This window comes from Oryzias latipes, chromosome 10 (genome assembly GCF_002234675.1).
Source record: "Oryzias latipes chromosome 10, ASM223467v1".
Lineage (NCBI taxonomy): Eukaryota > Metazoa > Chordata > Actinopteri > Beloniformes > Adrianichthyidae > Oryzias > Oryzias latipes.
The window spans coordinates 15,901,369-15,923,983 of NC_019868.2; the positions used below are offsets into that span (position 1 = coordinate 15,901,369).

General features: G+C 37.9%; 2 protein-coding genes across 2 annotated transcripts; one reads left to right on the forward strand and one right to left on the reverse strand.

The window, feature by feature from the left end:
* Positions 1-136: 136 nt before the first annotated feature.
* On the reverse strand, positions 137-6,475 carry LOC101174031. The gene is made up of 11 exons (XM_023959199.1): positions 6,315-6,475; positions 5,903-5,960; positions 4,763-4,777; positions 4,553-4,683; positions 3,760-3,895; positions 3,312-3,596; positions 2,604-2,942; positions 2,341-2,525; positions 1,198-1,299; positions 1,019-1,117; positions 137-910 (listed from the first exon to the last, which is right to left on the reverse strand). Exons 2-11 carry the CDS (start codon positions 5,952-5,954, stop codon positions 695-697), a joined length of 1,560 nt encoding a protein of 519 aa, XP_023814967.1. The 5' UTR covers positions 5,955-5,960; positions 6,315-6,475; the 3' UTR covers positions 137-694.
* A 4,885-nt stretch (positions 6,476-11,360) lies between these two features.
* On the forward strand, positions 11,361-21,937 carry LOC101174273. Its single transcript, XM_023959200.1, has 12 exons — positions 11,361-11,468; positions 11,978-12,020; positions 12,527-12,675; positions 14,041-14,173; positions 14,505-14,768; positions 14,850-15,134; positions 15,220-15,377; positions 15,457-15,564; positions 17,931-18,050; positions 19,085-19,210; positions 20,733-20,771; positions 20,883-21,937. Exons 2-12 carry the CDS (start codon positions 11,981-11,983, stop codon positions 21,060-21,062), a joined length of 1,602 nt encoding a protein of 533 aa, XP_023814968.1. The 5' UTR covers positions 11,361-11,468; positions 11,978-11,980; the 3' UTR covers positions 21,063-21,937.
* The last annotated feature ends 678 nt before the right edge of the window (positions 21,938-22,615 follow it).

Here is a 22,615-nt window from a genome sequence, read left to right on the forward strand (position 1 = left end):
GCTAAACGCAATTCGAACGTTGTCTCCACACTGCCCCCTAGTGCTTAAAATGAACAATGCGTTGGATTACTGTGTCTAGCAGGAAACTAGTAATCTGAAACTAAAAATTGGATTACGTGTGTTTAGATAAAACGGATTTATTGTTTACCACGTGTTTATTTTAAATTTTTGTTATAGAAATATTTTATGTTTTGTTCATGAAGTTCAAAGGTTAGCAGACCAAATGGAAAAGCACATTTCACAGCACTTTACAGTTGCATTGAGTTGAAAGGAATGACACCTGCAACAAATACTACACTGTTACAGATAAGATCATAACTAATTCAATAATTGTTGTTTGGGTTATAAATGTATTAACACTGTGGAAGAATGTTTAAGTGAGTATGAAATATATATATTTAGTGTCAATACTCTATGCAGCTCTAGAAATAATACAACACTTGCAAACAGGGTGACACTCAGTAAACACAGTGCAGATAACAGTGGCCCTGAGGGTCTGGAGGTAGGTAACAGCAAGAGATCTTAAGAGTACAATCCACCACTGCAACATGAGACAGAAAATGCAATGCTAAATTCATGCATCCAAAGATTATGTTTACCAAAATATTTTGAACTGTAACTTGCATTGAGTAATGTCCTTCACTGTTATTTGTTCATTCTATAATGTCCTTCTTTTCTCATTTTGGCACCTGTTTTATAAAAAGTCCAGTTTCTCTGACGTGTAAACGCTGCAGGATTCAGAGGTGTCTGTGTCCAGTGGCAATGTTGAAAAGAACTCTGAGCTCCACCTTTTTTCATCTCCATCCTTCTTAATCTGGTACTGAGCGCAGTCCTCAGAGGAGTGGAGGCAGTCTGTTGCTCCAGGCACAGGAAAGGAAATCTTCTCTTCATTCTCATTCACTTTGTTCTCCTAGAGGGAATTCAGGGGGTGGGGGGTGGGGGGGGGGGGCACATGGGTAGTTTTTATTTCTTTTGATTTTATGTCAACATGAGCCAAAAAAGGCTGACAGAGTTTTACCTCAGTGCTTCTGTCATGCCTGGGCGAGACCCCAGCTGTCCGTTGCTGTACTTGCTGGTTTTCAGAACTTGGTTCCCCTATCGTGACAGGAGTGTAATCCTAGAAATGAAACCCACATGTTCAAACACTCAGTTCTATTCAGCTGTTTAGGCTTCTGTGATTCCGTTCATTGGTCTTACAGTGTGAGCAGGGCTCGCTCTTGGGCTCCACTTTCTTGGTGTTCCAGGATGCTCAGGGTAACTGTAATAAGCTGCAGGGTGTGGATGGGTGTGACTGTAGTCCTGCAGTGACAAACAATAATTCAGCACAAAGTTACACTAGATAGGACTCTTAAAATTTTTCCTTCCCATACATACAGGTGCAAAACTTTGCATTTCAAAGGTTGGAGACACAACAGACACATATTTTAACCTCCACCACTACTGGTAAAGGTTGCACAACTATTTCGGAGCTTCTAAATGTTTAAAATTAACACTTTATTTATCCCACCATGGGGAAGTTTTTCTCTGCATTTTGACCCATCCCATGGGGGGAGCGGTGAGCTGCAGACTAGCCACGCTCGGGGGGCAACAGCTGGGATTGATCCACCAACCCTGCGGTTAATGGACGACCTGCTCTACTGCCTGAGCTAAACTGCCGCCCAAAAGTCTTGATAATTAAATTCTTGATACATGTTCCATGTCATCTTATTCAGCTGGAAAATAATTATAATACAGGTTGGAGAATGTTTCAATCAAATTGAACGTTTAGGACATCTCGTCATTGTTGAATTTTAAATGGAGGAAAGAAACAAAAGAAGCAAGTTAATTTGTTTTGAAAAATCAACATTTGTGTGTGCGTGGGGGGGGGGGGTGCATTTCAAAATGATAAAAAGATCCAAGATTTATTTTTGCTGCTTGGTTTCATGAATGATTGTTTCAGGTTCTAAAGATACATTTCTGGAAGTGAAAGAAGACGTTCTACAACAGAACAGCTAACCTCGACACTGACGCTGCTCATTCAAAAAGAGGAAAGAAGTGGTTCATAAGAGGAAGGTATTTTTGCGATAAAAGACATTTTGAAAACTTCTGATCCTAGCGGCGTGACCGCTCTCCACTGAATAAGATCCTTTTTGCTTTAGTTAAATGCTTAACCTTACTATTTTCTGATGACTATACATAATCCATTCCCACGTGGACAGTGTAAAATGACATACTGGGAGAAAAGGCAATAGCTAATTCATTGTACATTAGAAACATCACTCAAATTCAGTCTCAGTAAAGCCCTTTTACTCTTGCAATAAATGACAGAAGTTTGTGTTACTGCCGCCTGGTTCTCCTCACCTGGATGTTAACTCTTGGAGGGTTGGCTGGTGGGGTGTGGTTTGTCCTGATGCCAGTGATGATCTGTGACAGGCTGCAGTTTGGGTATCGCTTCATGAACAAAATGAAGCCAGCCAGCGAAACAAACATGCCAGAGGGAACGGTGATGGACTTCAAGAGCGCTCGCCAGGTCCCGCCCCTTTTCTCTGATAAAAGAAGAAAGAAAAAAAATACAGAGGTCAGACAGCAGGTCAAATGAAAGGTTATGAAATGTGTTACCTTACCGATTATGTGCAGGTAGGTGGCAGACACAAGGTTGCCGTTTTTGTCTCTGACTTCATACAATCCATCATGCCTCGACGTGAGTCTGGTAATGACGATTTCAATGAGGGAGCCGTTTCGGTTCAGAGAGACGAGTCCTCTGTACCGCAGGTCGTGGTCGTTTATGTGGCCCTCGCGAAGCAGCTGCACTGGGCCACGAGGGGGTTTAGGGTCAAAGGGACCCATGGATGATTCATCAGGAATTTGTCCAGGGGTAAAAGTGAGATGGGCATGGTGGACCGGCAGATACAAGGGAAGGCTCAAAGACTCCTTGGTGAAGCGTGTAACATTGAAGGAGTGTCCTGCGGATTCCCAACAAACACACAAGAAGGTTTGAAGGCGTGAAAGCATAGAAAAACCCTCAATTGTTCATCAGATTTGCGGAAAACGACAGAGACCTGGACATTACATTAAATAATAATAATAATAAAATAATAATATTTTAGTGTCTTCAATAACTAGTACTAATAATAATTTGTGCCACAAAATGCTAATATGTGCAACAAGATGTTAATATATCTGCACAAAATCTGTGTCCACAAAATGCTAATAAAATACAAATTTGTCTCTGCAAAAGTCTAATTTGTTGCCATAAATGTTTAATTTGAGGGAACAAATATTTTTTATGTCATGTCAAGGGCTGTGTAGAAAACAGATGTGTCTCTGCTCACCACGCACAGACAGGGTGCTGCGAGATAGCACCTTCCCATTGTCGTCCCTCACAGTGTAGTTGCCTTGGTCTGCTTGTGTGACCCTCTCCGCCACCCAGAATTTCCCCCCTCTCAGCAGTCGCCCTCGGCCCGTCTCAGCAGTTTCAAGATTGGTCCGGTTCCACAACACAACTGGCTCGGCATCAGGCAGAACACCCCAAGGAGAAAACTCCAGCACAGAACCATTTTCTGGGATGCTGTGCTCAAAAGTCTCCCCATAGTGTTTGCGGTAGGGTTTCACACATTCTGAAATATAAAAAGACAGAACATATCGATTTCTTTTTACTGTATGAAGTATCATCATTTTCACAAGTTAACACTGTAACTATTTAATGAACATATACAAAGCTCAGGTGCTGCAATGAAAACAGAAAGACTCATTCACAAAACAAAAGAAAACAGATTTTACCCGAAACAATCAGATGAACCGTCTCATAGGTGAACCCAATAGACAGTTTGTTTGCATAAAGTCCCTGATCACTGTGAGTCACTTCTTTCAGGACTAATGTTTTATCTCTGGTCCACTCGAACCGGGGATCCTTCACCTGTGATCGGGGACAAAATCACAAAACACTTTCTTCAACGAGTTTTAATTAGTGAAAAGAAGTGTAATTTCATGTTACTTATGTACAGTGGAGCAAGAATGTGTTTGTAAGTCACAGATTCTGCAAGTTTTGCCTTTTAAAAAGATGATTTTGGTTTGTAATGTTCATTATAGATACAATTCAATTGTGAGACAGAAATTTGATTTTCACAGGGCAGTTCCTTCTTCTTTCAGAAGCTCTTATATCATCCGTTTGTTACTTGCATTAATGTCACCTGTTTGAACTGGATATCTGTACAAAAACAACTGTCCAAACCCTTAAACAGTGAGACTGCAACCTCTCCACCATGACCAAGACCAAAGAGCTGTCTAAGGACACCAAGGCCAAGATTGTAGACCTGAACAACACTGAGATGACTCCACATTGCAGGAGGAAGAATGCCAGAACCTACTATGAAGCACAGAGGTGGAAGCATCATGGTTTGGGGCTGCTTTTGAGCAAAGGGGACAGAACGACCGACTTGTATTGAGGAAAAGACAATCTACTTAAAGTAAGTGATCATGTTTGTTTCTACATGTTGAAAAGGGCAGTAATTGAAAGCAAGGCTCTGACTCATTCATAACCAACAAACACATAGTTGAGTATTTACACACTCACAGTGGTCTTTTCCAGCAGGACTTGTCTTGGTCCATTATTATCTGGAGTGAACGTCACAATTCTGGATGTGGAGTCCACCGGCAGGTGAAACTCCTTCCCGACGCACACCGTCAGGACTTTTTCCCTCTCACCTGCAGGAGAAAAGGTGAGCAACCTCTGCAAAAGTGAAAATGTTTCTTATGGAATGATTAAATGATGCCTCAGACTCACCAAGTAATTCCCAACCTGTCGGTAAAGAGATGTAATTGTAATCGTATTTCAGTGGGTATAAACAGCTCATGTATATCTAAGGATGACACTCATCTGAATATCCTTGTATTAGCAGAAAATACAATTCAGCTTTTCAATTCAGTTTTATTTATACAGCCCAATATTAAAACACAGTTTTCTCAACGGGCTTCACTAATTCTACAAATCATCAAACCAGTTATAAAATACAATATCTGATTGCTAAACTAAAAAAAAAAACTAAATTAAACCGGGCATCCCAGCCCTTAGACCCTCCTTTACAAAAGAAATATATAAATTATTCATCAGGCGTGTAACTATTAATGGATTTCTATTTCTATGGTCTAACCAGATGTATCTGTACGAGGCAAGTTGTTAATCCAATAAACCTGTACCATTATAAAATCATTTGATTATTCATTTTGAAAATTGCGATTTAGATTGAGGCATGGACAACATATATGTGATGGCAGCTAAAAAGGATCAAATTATCATTCCAGTCCAAGGTGTGGAAACGCTTTGAATTTAGCAAAGACATGTGACCATACAGTGTGATAGAATGTTCTAATAATGCAGTTTGTATTATTTTGATGTGAAAAACAGCATAGGGCTGAGCTTTAGGAAACTAAAATGTGAATAGATTTGACATTAATTCTTGTTTACATGTGTGTTTATTCACATATTTAAATTCACTTGATTATCTTGCAAGAAATACAAGGAATCTGGAAAACTTTACTGTACTGTTCAGATATTTATCTCTGAGTCACACTGATTGAATTTTTGACTAAAGATCCATTTTAGATCAGTGAATCGCATTGTTTAAAATGAACAGATATCGACTATAAATCGAATCAGCAACCAAAAAATATGATATGATATGAAATAAGCGCATTTATTCATACTTTATCCTATCTAATAATAAGTACCGGTAATGTATGCCAGCAAACTCACATTTTTTTTAAATACATTCAGGCCACAAACTGCTGACACTTATTATTATTTTTTTTTATTTGATAAAGAGGTATTAAATGAACACTAAAGGATCGGCTTGTTTTTTATCTAACACACAAAAACAAGATTTATTGAAAGAAAAGAATAAAAATTGTGACATCAAATGCTCACCTGCTGCAGCTTGAGCTAAATAAAGTAGTAGAAGAAACTGAGGAAGGGGCATCTTCTCCTGTAAAACACAGCATCAGTTCATTGTCATTCACCCCGAGCCTCCTGCCCGAAACAAGCCGAACCTCACATCACATCCGATCATCAATCAACAAGCAGCAGGGAGGAGGCAGGGGGACCGCAACCGCGGTGAATGGCGTCTCTGCTGATTTAAACCCACATTATTATTCTATAAAACATCCGTGCAGACACAAATACGAAGCATCAGCTGTCATCACTGTGTGTGTCCGATCATGACGTGAGTGCACTAGACGTCCGCTCGCCTTCGGTTAACCTCCACACAGACACAGCGAGCAATCAGTTAAAGGCATGACAGATAAATTCCCACACACGCGGCGTGACTGACGGAGCTCACCTGCAAGCGGAGTCGCAATATCAGATCTACGACTGGAGACGCGCGTCTGTTTGTGAGGATTGTAGGATAACAACGTCCTCTGCAGAGCGCGCATGAGCAGTAAACCCCCACCACCACCACCACGCTCACTCCTGTCGTGGTTGTATTCTGGGCAGTTTTTACGGAGATAATGTCACGTGACGCTGATTTTTACGCCAGGAGAGGAGCACATGAAGCGCAAACAAATACGCTAAGGGCAGGTTGCTGCAATTGAACGGATCACAAATCTAGATAATGAAAGAATGAGCTACAGAAAAAGCCAAGATCATTATAAGAATTTATTTGAAATCAGAAAATCCATCTGTGATTATTAGAAAGAATCTGGTTGTCAATTTTACCTTAAAAAATAAAAGAATTATAAAGTATATACATTTGCACGGTTGACTATTAGTAAAACATTATTTAAATGTAATATTAATCCATTTACTTTTAGTTCTATTATTAGTAATTCGCAGCTGATTCCTAATGATGTAAATTTGAAACCATTACACCATTAACATTGACAAAATAATTCTATTCTATACTATTTTGTTCTGTTCTGTTCTATTCAATTCAATTCTAATCAATATTTTTATGTAAGTATCTCCAAGTAAAGGTTAGTTTATTTAATCCATTCCTTTTATGTTTATATCTCTGTCATTTTGCAGAACTTCAGGTCTGTTTGGACAAATTAAGTGCTTTAAAAATAAACTTGATTATCATTATTGTTATTCTTATTATCATTAATAAGAATAACAATAATGATCTAGCCACAGGGGTTGCAAGCCAGTAACTTCTGTGCCGGTCCCAAGCCCGGATAAATAGAGAGGGTTGCGTCAGGAAGGGCATCCGGCGTAAAAAATTGCCAAAATAACCATGCGAATCATCCACAACACTTTAGACATACCGGATCGGTCGAGGCCCGGGTTAACAACGACCGCCACCGATGCTGTTAACCTACAGGGTGTCGGTGGAAATTTGACTACTGTTGGTGGAAGAAAGAGGGGAGGCAGAAGGGTCCGTGGCCAGAGAGAGAAGGGAAAAGGCAGGAACATAGGTTTGAGAATAGGGACTCTTAACGTTGGCACAATGACAGGGAAAGGCAGAGAGCTGGCAGACATGATGGAGAGAAGGAAGGTAGATGTACTGTGTGTGCAGGAGACAAGGTGGAAGGGCAGCAAGGCACGTAGTATTGGAGGAGGGTACAAACTGTTCTATCATGGTGTTGATAGGAAGAGAAACGGGGTAGGAGTGATTCTGAAGGGGGAGTTTGTAAACAGTGTTCTAGAGGTGAAAAGAGTCTCAGACAGGATGATGAGCCTAAAGTTAGAAATTGAAGGGGTGATGGTGAATGTAGTCAGTGGGTATGCGCCACAGGTTGGCTGTGAGTTAGAAGTGAAGGAGAGATTCTGGAGTGAGTTGGATGAGGTCATAGAGAGTTTTCCCAGAGGAGTTGTTATTGGAGCAGACTTTAATGGGCATGTTGGTGAGGGCAACAGAGGTGATGAGGAGGTGATGGGCAGGTTTGGTGTGAAGGAAAGGAATCTGGAGGGACAGATGGTGGTGGACTTTGCGAAGAGGATGGAAATGGCTGTAGTCAACACTTACTTCCAGAAGAGAGAGGAACATAGAGTGACATACAGAAGTGGAGGTAGGAGTACTCAGGTGGACTACATCCTATGTAGACGAGGTCATTTGAGAGAGGTTAATGACTGCAAAGTGGTGGTAGGAGAGAGTGTAGCCAGACAGCACCGCATGGTGGTGTGTAAGATGACTCTGGAGGTCAGGAAGAAGAAGAGAGGGAAAACAGAAAAGAAGACCAAGTGGTGGAAGCTACAGAATGAAGAAACTTGTGAGGAATTTAGGCAGAAGTTGAGGCAGGTCCTGGGTGGTCAGGATGAGCTTCCAGAGGACTGGGAAACTACAGCAGAGATTATCAGGGAAACAGGTAGGAAGGTGCTAGGTGTGTCATCTGGAAAGAGGAAAGACGGTAAAGAGACTTGGTGGTGGAATGAGGAAGTACAGGAATGCGTCCAGAGGAAGAGGTTGGCTAAAAGGAAGTGGGATGTAGAAAGGACTGAGGAAGGTAGACAGGAGTACAAGGAAGCGCAGCGTAAAGTGAAGAGAGAGGTGGCAAAGGCCAAACAGAAAGCTTACGATGAGCTATATGACAGGTTAGACACAAAGGAAGGAGAGAAGGACTTGTACAGGCTAGCCAGACAGAGAGACAGAGATGGGAAGGACGTGCAACAGATAAGGGTGATTAAGGACAGAGACGGAAAGGTGCTAACAACCCAGGAGAGTGTACAGAAAAGATGGAAGGAGTATTTTGAGGAGCTGATGAACGAGGAAAATGACAGGGAAAGAAGGGAGGAAGATGTGGTTGTTGTGGAGCAGGAAGTAGCAGAGATTGGAAAGGATGAGGTTAGGAAGGCTCTGAAAAGGATGAAGAGCGGAAAGGCCGTTGGTCCTGATGACGTACCTGTGGAGGTATGGAAGTGCCTAGGAGAGACAGCAGTGGAATTTCTAACAAGGTTGTTCAATAGGATTTTAGAGAGTGAGAAGATGCCTGAGGAATGGAGGAGAAGCGTTCTGGTCCCAATCTTTAAGAACAAGGGTGACACGCAGAACTGCAGCAACTATAGAGGAATAAAGTTGATGAGCCACACAATGAAGCTGTGGGAAAGAGTAGTGGAAGCCAGGCTTAGGAAGAAGGTGGAGATTTGTGAGCAGCAGTATGGTTTCATGCCCCGTAAGAGCACCACTGATGCCATTTTTGCTTTGAGAATGTTGATGGAAAAGTACAGAGAAGGTCAGAAGGAGCTGCATTGTGTGTTCGTAGATTTAGAGAAGGCGTATGACAGGGTGCCGAGGGAGGAGCTGTGGTACTGTATGAGGTCGTCTGGAGTGGCAGAAAAGTATGTCAGAGTAGTTCAGGACATGTATGAGAGAAGTATGACGGTGGTGAGATGTGCTGTAGGTCAGACAGAGGAGTTCAAGGTGGAGGTGGGACTACACCAAGGATCAGCTTTGAGTCCTTTTTTGTTTGCTATGCTGATGGACAGGCTGACAGACGAGGTAAGACAGGAATCTCCCTGGACAATGATGTTTGCGGATGACATTGTAATTTGCAGTGAGAGTAGAGAGCAGGTGGAGGAACAGCTAGAGAGGTGGAGGTTTGCTCTGGAAAGAAGAGGTATGAAGGTCAGTCGTAGTAAGACAGAATACATGTGTCTGAACGAGAGGGATCAAGGTAGAAGCGTTAGGTTACAGGGGACTGAGGTGAAGAAGGTGCAGGAGTTTAAGTACTTGGGGTCAACAGTTCAGTGTGATGGGGATTGTGGAAAAGAGGTGAAGAGGCGAGTGCAGGCAGGTTGGAGCGGTTGGAGGAAAGTGTCAGGAGTGTTGTGTGACAGAAGAGTGCCAGCAAGACTCAAAGGAAAGGTGTACAAGACAGTGGTGAGACCAGCTCTGCTCTATGGGTTAGAGACGGTAGCAGTGAGACAGAGACAAGAGGCTGAGATGGAGGTAGCGGAGATGAAGATGTTGAGGTTCTCCTTAGGAGTGACCAGGTTAGACAGGATAAGGAACGAGTACATCAGAGGGACGGCTCATGTTGCCTGTGTTAGCGACAAAGTCAGAGAAGCCAGACTGAGATGGTTTGGACATGTTCAGAGGAGGGATAGTGGATATATTGGTAGAAGGATGTTGGAGATGGAGCTGCCTGGCAGGAGGGCAAGAGGACGGCCAAAGAGGAGATACATGGATGTCTTAACAGAGGACATGAAGTTGGCTAATGTTAGGGTAGAAGATGTCCATGATAGAGTGAGGTGGAAAAGGATGATTCGCTGTGGCGACCCCTGATGGGAAAAGCCGAAAGAGAAAGAAGAAGTTATTCTTATTATCATTCTTATTCTTATTTGTTTGGTACCTTTCATAATAAGTGGTAAACTCTATAACTTGGGCAGGAAATGAAACAGGAACGAGAAGACAAAAAAGTAAACATGTAACATGTTATTTTAATAAACAATATAAAGCAGTAAAATAATATTGCAATACAATCTTGGATTGAAAAACTCAAGACACTGCTTCCTGGGATAATTCCTCCAAAAGAATCATTAGAGTATTTTTTGTCTTTTTCCTAGAGCTCATTTTTAAATGTACTTTTAATGTGTTTTTGACAATTTATTGTTTCCATTTTGGGTTATTTACAATACCCCCAAAAAAGTTTTTTTACCCCACGGGTTTTCCCGGGTTAAAAAAAATTCTGTTATGAATTTACAAGCACCCCCTTGTCTTAATCTACACTCTCTTCTTCCCACTCGCTTTCAAGCAATAAATGAAATCTACTTGACTTAACTGATAATCAATATATTTAAAAAAAGTGTTGCTTGTGTAGGCATTATTTAAAAAAAAGTTTCTTTATGATTAGGAGCAATTAAACGGCAAAAAGATGGCATCGTTTTCTACAATCTGTTTTTTATACTTTGATCAATGTAGCTTTTTACTTTATATCTGAAATGGGTTGGTTATATCTGTGTTTTGTATTTTTCTTTTGCTGCAGTATTCTTTAAAGCGTGAAATAAATGAAATCAAAATCATATCAAACCAAATTATTTAGGGAAAACATTTCTTTGTATCATTTTCTAAAGATTTTTAATTGCTTCTTTCTTCAAATCCTTTTTTAAATCTTTACAAACAAAGAACTTGTGTTTTTTTAAATTTTTTGCACTTGTGAGAAAAAAATGCTGCTTCACAGAACTGAACCTTACAAACAATGAAAAGTAGAGAGCTGTTTTAAACTGTGAATTTTCATAGAAAAAAGTAGATTTGAAATAAAACCCAGTGTTGGCTGTGAAGAACAAGTTAGAAAGTACATGACTTGCGATCATGTAGACAACCTATTTTCTTAATCACACTCAACAGACACACAAACAGTGTATTAAAGTGTAAGTAAATCGATCTGAGCGCGCTCCGGTCGGGAGGAGATGAAATGACTAGGAGGGCGTGGCTTAATGCCGCATTTTCCGAAGTGCCCCACCCACTTCCTGTCTAGCGGAGGTACGCTCTTGTGCCGACAGAGATCAGTGTATTTCTTCTGAAGAGACACGAAGGAATTATCATTCATATTTCTCCGTAAGTACTAAGTTTTCTTTTCTGCATTAATAATGTGATCTGCGTTTATATTACTTTTTGTTCCTGGAAAATTAAGATAAGAAAGAAAGACGGAAAAAAGTTCCGTCAATGTTAATTAAATTACATTTCCGATTGTAATGTGATACCCATATGCTAGACGTTTGTTACAGAACTTTGATTTTTTTTAAAGCATCACATTTTACAAGACTGACTGCGGTTTAGAAATATTTTCCCACAAAGTTTTGCTTCAATGTTTGTTTTAAAAGAATTCAAAAACAGCGTCTTGGCGGAGGGATATGAGTGGTGCTTTGTTTGTGTTCGGTCCTCTCCCATAAATAACCTTTGGCTTTGTCCCAACATTTAACAAGTGTTGAGGTGATGAGGTTAAAAATGAGAATAATAGTTACTTTTGCGCACTTCTGCATTAAACCACCAGATAACACATTTCTAGATCCGATTTTGACTGTTTGAACAAAAGTGTCTGACTCCTCCCTCCTCCCTCCCTGCAGGACATGTTATTCATATTCTTGACAGTATCCTGTGTTGTCCTTGGTAAGTATTCATTCATACAAGGATTCATACTTCTATCACAAAAAAAGTCAGCCTAACAGAGGTTGAACATATCTAAAACTATAAAGAATCTGATCTATTTATAGCCTTTGCAAGTCACATGTAGTCACATTTCACACTTTGATTACAGCTGTAGTTGAACTGCAAGAAGAGCCGGTTTGTAAAGCAGGACTTCTAGGAAGATTCCATTGTGAAGTGTTAATGTGCAGCAACCAAGAGGGAGGGGCTGTTAATGGGGACAAAAGCTAAAAGCTGAAGAGGTTTGTTATTGATGGTCCTTAGCAAATCCTTCAACGTCAAAAAAATTGTGCTTCAATTTTAGGTTCATTGACATAAAGCATATTTATTTGGGACTAAAAATAACTTTACAATGGGAGAAAAAAAAACACGCTTGACAACAAAACCACACCTTTTTTGCCTCTATTTGTCCTTAAATATTTATTGTGATTTATTTTGTGTTTATTTTTTAACTTTTCTTTTTGTTTAAGGTTCCTCCAAAGGTATAGATCCTATGGAATTCTGCTTTAGCTCTAGTGCACGGCTACCAGAGCGTTGTACACCCAGTGTCTATAATGGCCCGCTGTATTTTACTCCAAGAAATGGTGGACAAAGGAAATTGCTGATGGATAACAAGGAGGTGGGTAGTGATGAATGACAGGTAAAACCTGTCGACTTTACACGGGTTGTAACCTGCTCTTACCTAAAACAACCACTGAACTCCTTTCAGCAAAGCGTGTTTACATGAACAGTGTTAATGCCAAATGTTATACGGTAAATACATTTTTCACATTCACAAAGGGAAATCTGCAAAAAGTATAGCATTATTGAGGATTTTGACTTTGTGACTGCATTCTTGTACTTCTTTATAAGAGCAATATGAAAGCAGCTAATTATTCAGTCTTTCCATAATCATTTTTTTAGGATTGTTGAGGCACAAAAAGCCGGAAGTTAAGATAATTTTTATCTATGCAATAAGAGCTGTGGTATTTGAAGTATTTTTTCCAGTTTATTGAAGTCAATTTGATGTTACTTCACCAGAAACACACTGCATTGATGATATTACTTAACAAATACTGATTTATTTTTAAATAAAGTTAGCGTTTTTCACTTTCACGAGCAACTGTAAAACTTGAACAATTTAATATAATTGTTGTTAGTAGTGGTGCATTTGACAAAAAAATGACTAAAATTATATGTATTTTAAAAATGTACACATAAAAAAGCTGATATAATATGATTTAATGAGTTTTTCTTATGTTTAAATTAATGTTCACTAATTTTCAGTTAAAAAACTATTATTTCAACTTAGTATAGGTTTTGAATAAAGGTGACTTTTAGTCACTTAGCCTTAACATTGTTTCTTTTTCTTTTGTTATTCTCAATATTTAATCTTGATTGATATGTTTCTCCAGTAGAGGTCTGAAATTTACTTTTTCTTTTAACACAGAGCACTTGGCCAAACACCTGTATTTCTGCCTTCTAATAAAACCTTTTAACACATTATAATTGCTTCAGTTGTAAATTTAATGCTTTTATTTTCAGTTTTTAAACAGATCATTAGTTTTTCCATCAAGTTGACTCGGTGTGGCTTACAAAAACTTGCCTTTATATCTGTTTGCATAAAACAAAACATCATATTTCACCCAAAGAACCTCAACAGGAGAATTCTTTCAAACCCACCCATGGGAAATTCCCACACATGCCGGCAAACTTTTGACAAAACGTTCAGTCGTTCTCCATGTTTGTTTCACGATTGAAAAAATGTCCTGTCAGTTCTGTCAGTTTTCCAAGGACAGCTTGGAAAATTGCTGCAAAGTTGTGGTGATTGGACAAAGTTGCTGTTTCATTAAAAAAAGGACAGGAAATTCTTGAAGGGACTGATTACTTTTGTGAGAATGTTGTTATTGTGAGTAATGACTTCAGTGTGGACACATTTCATTTGTTGGGTGGGTGGTGGGCTTATGTAACTACTGAAAAACTGTTTGTTTTTACATCCTCGCAGGCTAAAGATCCTCGGCTCGTTATTAAACCAGACTCTGTTGTGCTGACGCATTTGACTGAAAAGGATGATGGGACTTTTGCAGTTTCTGGTTCAAATGGAGAGATCATAGATATTTTCTCCGTGAAGATTTTGGGTCAGAACCTTGCAACACTCTTTGCTTTTTTTTCCCCTATCAAAAGATATTTGTGTAAAATCTCAGTTAACTTGATTGCACTTGGGGGTTTATTGTACACATTAACCACATATACAGATAATCTAAAAGGCTTTTTGAAATGCAACCACAAACGTAGATTGCTCTACAAACTAGTTACCAATGTTTTTTTTTCTTTTTATTTACATTGAAATAGTTTTATCCTTCTAAATTCATAACATTTAGTGGAAAAAACAGATAATCTATTCTTTTTAAAGTAAAGTTGAATGAAAAAATGCTCGGATGTTGAATTGTGCCTAATATGTTCCTTCAGACTGTGCCTCAGAGATCTCAAAGGTTTATGGGGAGGAACTGGAGTACGGTCTACCTCAAAAGGCTGTATTCCTGGAGTTCACTCCGTTTCACCGACTAGACTACCCAGTGATTCTGTGGAATGGCACAAACTTTTATGAAGCAAGAGTCCGAGTGGAAAAATATAAATTTAGGATGTCCAGACTCACCCAGGCAGACAGCGGCTTCTACAACTTCAAGCAAAAAGACAAAACTTTGGTGTCAAGACTTCGACTGACTGTACAAGGTGATCCTGGGAGTCTAAAAGAAGCCACATTGAAAGTTCTCTGCACACTATAATTAGACCAAAATGTCCTTTTTTTTAAAGGGAATACCAGTTATTATGGGGGAGAACTAAAAGGGTCTGTGTCCATTGCATACCCGGAGTCTGATGGTCCATGGACTGTGACCTATTTCCCTGAACATGGAGGGGAAAATGTAACCGTGATAAAAGCAAGAGCTCTGGTCAGGAACGACAACCCGCTTCGTTCAAGAATTCAACTTTTGCCCTCAGGCTTTAAAATTAGTCACATACAAAAGGGAGATTCAGGCTTCTTTGAGTTCAGAGACCCGGCCGGGAACGTAGCTTTGACCTCGCACTTGACCATTATTGGTGAGTCCTTTTTTTTTAAATAAATATGCTAAATCACTAGTATCCAACTAAATAAACTCTCCTCTCTCAATATTTTTGCTTCCAGAATCTCATCATGCGGTAACATACTCTGTTGTTGCTGTTGCTTGTGTCGTTTCTGGTATTATCTACTGTGTGTCTCGCAAAAGAAGATGCTGTAATAGTTCTTCCACTGCGACTGCTCAGGCTGTCCAGCCAACAGCAGGACCTAACGTATATTACCATGTAAGTATTTCATTTAGAAAGACTATAACACCGCCTGATTTAATGTAGGTTTTTAAAAATACACTTGTCCTGGTTTCAGGATGCAAATGGTCCTGCAGGCCCAGGATACTCAGCAGGAGTGTATCCTCCTCAGAATAGCAAAGATGTGGTTTTTCATGATCCTCCCGCCACCTTTCCAGGGCCTGTGGTAGGTGTCATAAAAGGGTTTCTAAGGTACAAGGTACAACAAGCCTCTAGAGAGGTGCAATGGACAGTCAAGTTATACTTGTTTATTAAACTTAAAATATGGCCTAAAACATAAATTTAATGTAATCCAATTTTTTAATTTAGGACAATACAATCTAAAACACCTATTTAAACATTTCTATTTACTGAGTCTTTTTGTATCTGGGTTCTTATATTTATTTAAAAAGTCACACTTCAGTGTGTAGAGCTCATTCAATTCTACTCAACTGCTACAAATATTTATTTCCTTATTGCTAGCATTTGATTTTAGGTTTTGGGCACTTTTTCCAATTTTTTATACAAATGTTTATCTACTATGTCATTTAATATTACTGCTTTTTTGTTATAGGTTTTTATAACTGATCTTTGATTTTGATTTGATTGATTTAATTCAAGCATTGTAGTCAAAGCAATAGATAAATTACACATATTTTTCAACCTCATTACAGAAATGATGTAATGCATAGGTTAAAAAGACAGAAAATAAATCAAAAACAAAAACGTCACTTAAATCACATTTGCTTAATTAAATACAGTGATCATTAACTGAAGTATAAGTAGAGTTTGATTTATTGCTTGAAAAGGAGTGGGAAGAAGCAAGTTTATATAATCCAACCACTTCTGAGTTCATTAACTTGATAGTTATACAGTTTTTTAAATCCGGTTCTGATCAGATAGATTCTCTTCAAGTAACAGAATCCAGTGACTAGTAATGATTGATGATCTTCAGAAAACATTCATTCATGATTTCAGTAAACAGTAACGATACCGATATGTAATAATAATTGATTATCATTAGAACACATGATCGCGTCAAACAAGTAATTGTTGCTACACATTGCAGATCAAGTTAACAAAATCAATAGCTTATTGGTTGTAATTCAAACCTTTCAGTAATCTATATTGCACAGTACAATGTAATACTCATTGGTTGTAATTAAAAGAGCTTTGATTATTTCACCACAATCAAGTTCACACATGTATTTGGAATTATTCAAACACCTGTTGATCCTTAAATCCTCTTATCTTCATAGCCTGAAATAAGAGTTTCTTTATACATTTTCTTGAATATTTGGATAATTGAACATTTTTTGAGTTCATTACTTAAACCGACACACAGAAACTTTTCTTAGTGGTTCTTATCAGTTTGATCTTGAAGTTCCTACATCCCCTCAGTTTGTAGCCTCCTTCATTTTCAATGAACTGTTTTTAGATATTGAATGGTAACTATTTCCAACTGGCTCTGTATAAAAGTTGCGCAGTGTAAAAATCCACAAGGTCATGCAGTTTTAAAAGTCTTGATTGATAAAATAGATTGTTTGTATGATCAAGATATCCGGCTTTATGTACAATTCTGATGGCTCATTTTTGAACTAGAAAGAGAGGATGTAGTGAGCTCTTGTAATTATTCCCCCAAATTTATATACAGGAGGTGAAAGTAGTACGGTAGTATTAAAGAACAGTACAATAAATATCTACTGTTGTATCCTAATATATGTTTAGATTTATTTACGATTGAAATACTTTTTGAGACTTTAGTTTGTATGTTTCTGATGTGTGGCTTCCAACTTAGTTTGTCATCGATAAAAACCCCTAAGAATTTAATTTCTGTAACACTTTCAATTAAGACATTATTTATTTCAATTGAGAGCTCTTTATTTGCGTTGTAGTTTCCGAAAAACATCACTCTGTTTTTATCTAGGTTCAAAGATAATTTGTTGTAATCCATCCATATTTCTATTTTGTTTATCTCTTTGTTCACCACCTTGATAAGTTCCCTATGATTGTCTGTAGAATAGAATATATTTGTGTCATCAGCAAATAATATGAGTTTCATAAGCTTTGAATCATTGAATATATTATTTATGTAAATATTGAATAGCAGCGGGCCCAGAATTGATCCTTGTGGGACACCACAACTTATCTCTTTGGTTTCTGATGTGTATTCATCAATCTTGACAAATTGTTTTCTTCCCGTTAAATAGCTACAGAAAGCTGAAGGTCATGGATCCTGTTTGGGTCTAGATTTGTAAAGCAATAAAGTTTATCACCTTAATAAATAACGTAATAGATGTTAGTAATGTAGAATACCACCTAAAAAGGAAGTAAACTAATTGTTCATTAAATCCAGGTGTGTGGAGAAACTGAATACAAAATTGCTTTCAATGACATATCTTTGACATACTGGCAAAAAGATAAATACAACTTTTAGAATATCAGACAATCAAAGATCAGCAAAAAACTTTATTTTACCTGAAATTTTTTGCACACTGATTTAATTTAATGTATTCTTAAATATTACTTTTACTACCCTTATTTCTGTTTCAGGGTGGAAATCAGCCTCCAGGTCCAGGATATTTCGCCCCACCTTATCCTGCAGCGTATCCTCCTCAGACAGTGAACGCTGTTGTTTCTAATGAACCTACAACTACCTACTCTGGACCTGTGGTAGGTACAACAAGAACATACATGAAGGATAAGTACACCCATTCAGAAGTAACATACAGATTAAAAAAGCAGAGACGAATCCCTGTTTATATCCTGCAAAAACAGGCTGGTTAGTTTTATATTGTAGGTATTATTAGTTAAGAAATGGTTGAAACACTTTTCACTTTAAGGGATTTGTACAAACCAAAAGTGGAACTCCTATTAAAAAAATGATTGATTTTTACTCTATGAAACAACAAACAAAGCAGTTTTTTGCCTGTTTTTTCAAAACTCCATTCATGTATTACATGTTTTACATCTCATACAAATGGCATCTCATTTGTACCTGGAAATGTGTCCATGCTTAATCAATTACTGTTGACTCATTGAGTTCAAGGGGCAGATGTTGTTGCTGTAAAACAAACCCACATTATCATCAGGTGTGTCACAGCAAGTCCCCTGAAAGCTCCAGTCTCTACCTGGAACAGACGTGTCTGTTGAATGGAACAAATTTCTGGATCTGTGTGTTTTTTGTGTTCTGTTTCTTATCCTCTCACAGCCTGCGTTGTGTGCCGTTTCGGGAATTCCTCTACACAGCTGGGATCCTTAGAACTTAGAACTGCTTCCTAAAGCTTGACTTTTAGTTTACTGTGAATGAAAGTGTGCTATGCAATACCTAAAGCAATCTATACTTGGCTGTTTTGAACATTTGCGTTAACATTTTGCAAGAAGTGTGATTTAAGGGTAAACACTGAGAAATATAGACAAATACAAAACTGTGAAAAATCTTCTTTATCAGACTAAATAATATTGACTTACTAAATGTTTTTCTAAATACTCTATTAAACGACCAGTGAGTGTAAATAACTAACAGAAAATAACCTTCAAGTCATCAGAATTACATGATTCTAAGATGAAAATAGTTTGACACAGTTGCCGGTTCATAAAAACAATTCTAGCTCTATAATGGCCGTACAAAAAAGTTTTTTATAGATCTGAATCGAATACATGAAGTGATTTCCTTTGTGTTTATTGAAATGTTCTTTTCATTTCAGTTTCAAGACTTAAATCAGCCTGCAGGTCCAGGATTTTCTGCTCCACATTATTCTGCAGCGTTCCCTCCTCCATTGGTGAATGCTGGGACTTCTTATGATGCTGCAGCTGCTGCATCTGGACCTGTGGTGGGTGGAGCGATGTCTGGTTGAAGTGTGGGATGCACCTTCAGAGAAAGATTCAGTGTTTATCAGGGAGACTTTGTAAGGAAAATAGCTGTTAAAATACAGATCAGGATGATAAATGATGCTACGCTGTGACTACAAAAATCCATATATCACATCGTATAACAGCAGTTGGTGTCAACTTTCAAGTTAATTTACATGAATTTACTTGTGAAATCTTGTTTTTATTTTAAAGCCAACTCTTGTCACTGAAGTTGAAGGGTAAATGCTTTGCTTTTAAGACACTTTCCAACATCTTCAGTCTTTTATAGTAGATCCTGACGTGTTTTACTTTTTTTTTTTGTGAGGGGGGCGAACAGTTATCGCATGTTTTCTTGTATTTAAACTATCCCAATAGAGGCTGTGATGGACTGTCTGCATGGGCAATGGTATACGGCAGTGGCTCCGGCGGTAGAGCAGGTTGTCCAATAACTGTAAGGGTTGGCGGTTTGATTCCCGCTCCCTCCAGCCAGCTGTCGTTGTGTCCTTGGCCAAGACACTTCACCCTCCAGTGTGATTCCACTGGTGTGTGAATGTGCATGAATGTCCTGGTGATGGTCAGATAGTCAAAGTGGCAGCCACGCCTCCGTCAGTCTGCCAGCTGACGAAACAAGCGAAAAGTAACTCGGGCTCCTCTGTAGCTTTTGTATTAACCCATAAGACCTCAGACATATTTTCCTGAAAAATTAAATAATGTAGAATACACCACAAACCAAGTGGACCAGTAAACATATTTATTTTTTAATCCTTACCTTGGGTAAAAATTAGTGGAATAACATCTTCACTTGTCCACTTTTAGACAGCATCAGTGTCAAGAATCTAAATGTTTTGATAAGCATTTAAATCACTTTTTTTGAAAGAACATTAAATTTATTGAATACACTAACTTGTTACCCACTTACTTTCTAGAACTAACAAATGAGGGTCTTCTATCTTTGCTTTGATTAGTCCGGTTTCACTAAAGCCGGCCAAAGAAACAAAACTACAGAATGATGGAACAAAATGGAATGGTGTCAATAAAAAAAAACGAAATATGCTCAAAATTACCGTTTTTTTTTGCCCTTTCTGTTGCCTTTCCGCATGTATTTGTCCTTTTTCCTCATTCTTGACTTTGTGTTCATTTTGGGTGGCAACACATGTCTTCTTTATTCCCTGCCTTTTTTTTACAGCCCTTGATTACCCCTTTTTTTTTTTTAATTTCTTGCTGTTGGCGGAATATTTGCATCGTTTGATAACATCTTACGGCCTTCTTCCTGGTGTGATCCTGTACTTGAGGCTTGTTTCTAAAGTCTCATTACATATACTTAGTGTTAGATCATATAAAGGGAATATGCAAAGCAATCTTTATAAGGTATGCAATGAAGTGACAAGTTTGAATGATGCTTTGCAGCAGATGATCTATGCATTAACTGTGATTTGAGGGCATTATTGTTCTTTCGTCTCGCCTGTGATGAAAATGCAATGATTCTTTTCTTTTGCTCTACAGGGATTTTATCCACTAAATATGAACGTCTCCCAGGCTGAGGTACAACTGCAAACATTGACATACACCTCTAAAGACTTAACTGATTTGTATCAATATGAGCCTTTTGTAGACACTGTTTTTATGTGTTTCTTTTTCAAATATTGTCTCTAGATGACACCACCGACCAAAGAGACGTGTGCTCCAGTTTCAGCCTTTGGTTCCAACATTCTCTCTTCTGATACTCAGCCGTCGTTTGAGTTGAACAGACTGAATTTGTCTTCGGATCTCCCACTTAATACAGAACAGCCATCCACTAATGTTAATAAACCAAATGAATTCAACTTTTTATAAAAAGAAGGCCATGAAAATCTAGTAATATGTAAACTCTTTCAGCTTCTGACTGAATTTAAAAAAAAAAGTTCTGTATCCTGATTAAATATGACACATGTTGGTGCATGATAGGTGTGTTTTTTAAGTGTTTATCTTTACTATAATAATATACGGGTAGTAAATATTTTATGTCATGGAATAGCTATTGTTTTTTTCTCAGGTAAAAAACCTCAACAGCTAGAGCTATTTTTTGGTTTTATGTATAAAGTAGAAATGTATTTATCTTAAACATAATACTGTATATTTTGCATGTATTATGCATCCTTATATTCAAATAATATTTCTTCTAGCAAAAATTCAAAATGTAAATTGTATTAGTTCTTAAGACGTCTGTCTGTATAAACCCAAGACCATGTGGCTTGTAAAGGTTAGAGTAAGCAAGTTTACATAAATGTACAATTTGATAAGGAACCAAAAAAAGTCTATTTAAGAAATTTAATTGTATTTACACACTACTTTTCTCCCGACATGTTTGCTAATGATGGGTGTGTCAAACAAAAGTGTATTATTCTTTTTTTTTTTTAATATACAGAGTTTGAACACTGATTAAAAAAAATATTTTTAACACATTTTTCTGTGTCTGGTTTAACTACTGTTATGGAAAAATGACTCAACTTCTTCAACGTTTCATTTTTAAAATTCTGGACTACTGTTTACTACCAGGCTACTAGTAATAATAATTTTAATATTGAAAAACACAATGTTTTGTCTTTGTCAGAACCTGCTCTACCTTAGTTTATTACTTTTATCGTTTATTCTGTTGTTGAGTTATGACTTTGATATGTTTGTTACCCTTGAATGTAAATAAAATCTAAATAGAGACATTTAAAAATGAACAACTTTAAGAATTATTGCGCTTTTTAAGATAAAAATATTACATTTTTATTGTTATTTTTTATTTGATTGCTTATTTTTTATTTTAAGTGTATTCTTATTAATATTATTATTTATTTATTTTTTAAAACAAACTTGCTTCTCTTTGAGCTTAAAGAATGTAAACCCCCATTGCGGAGGGATATGTGATGCGGTTTGCGTTTGTAGTCTTTGGGCGTGGTTCTGTTCTGGGCCACCGTAGGTTAGACTTTCCTGAACTAACAAGAAATGTTCCAAAATCTTAGTTATCGCGGGCGTTAACTAGGGTAACCTGCAGCAGGACAGCACCGTTTCTGGCGTTTTCACAGATATCTGTTTTTCAGAGCAACTGGACTATTGAGGTTGTAGAACTGAAGAAGCTGCTTGAATGAGCAGCGATCACATTTTAGTCCAGTTGAGCAGAAGAACAGAGCACCGTGAAAACATGACTTGGAGGACTAAGAATTGTGTTTAAAGTAGTGCGCCATCTCTTTCCACAGGTCATGTTCCTGATTTTCTTCACAGTCTTTTATGTCCTGTATTTCTATGTCCTGTTCAGCTTATTATTTTCATTTAGTTTATTTTGTTTTGTTTTTTTCCAAAAATAAAAGATTTTAAGTGGGTAAATAGCAAACCATGAGAAAACAGATTCTCAGTATAGC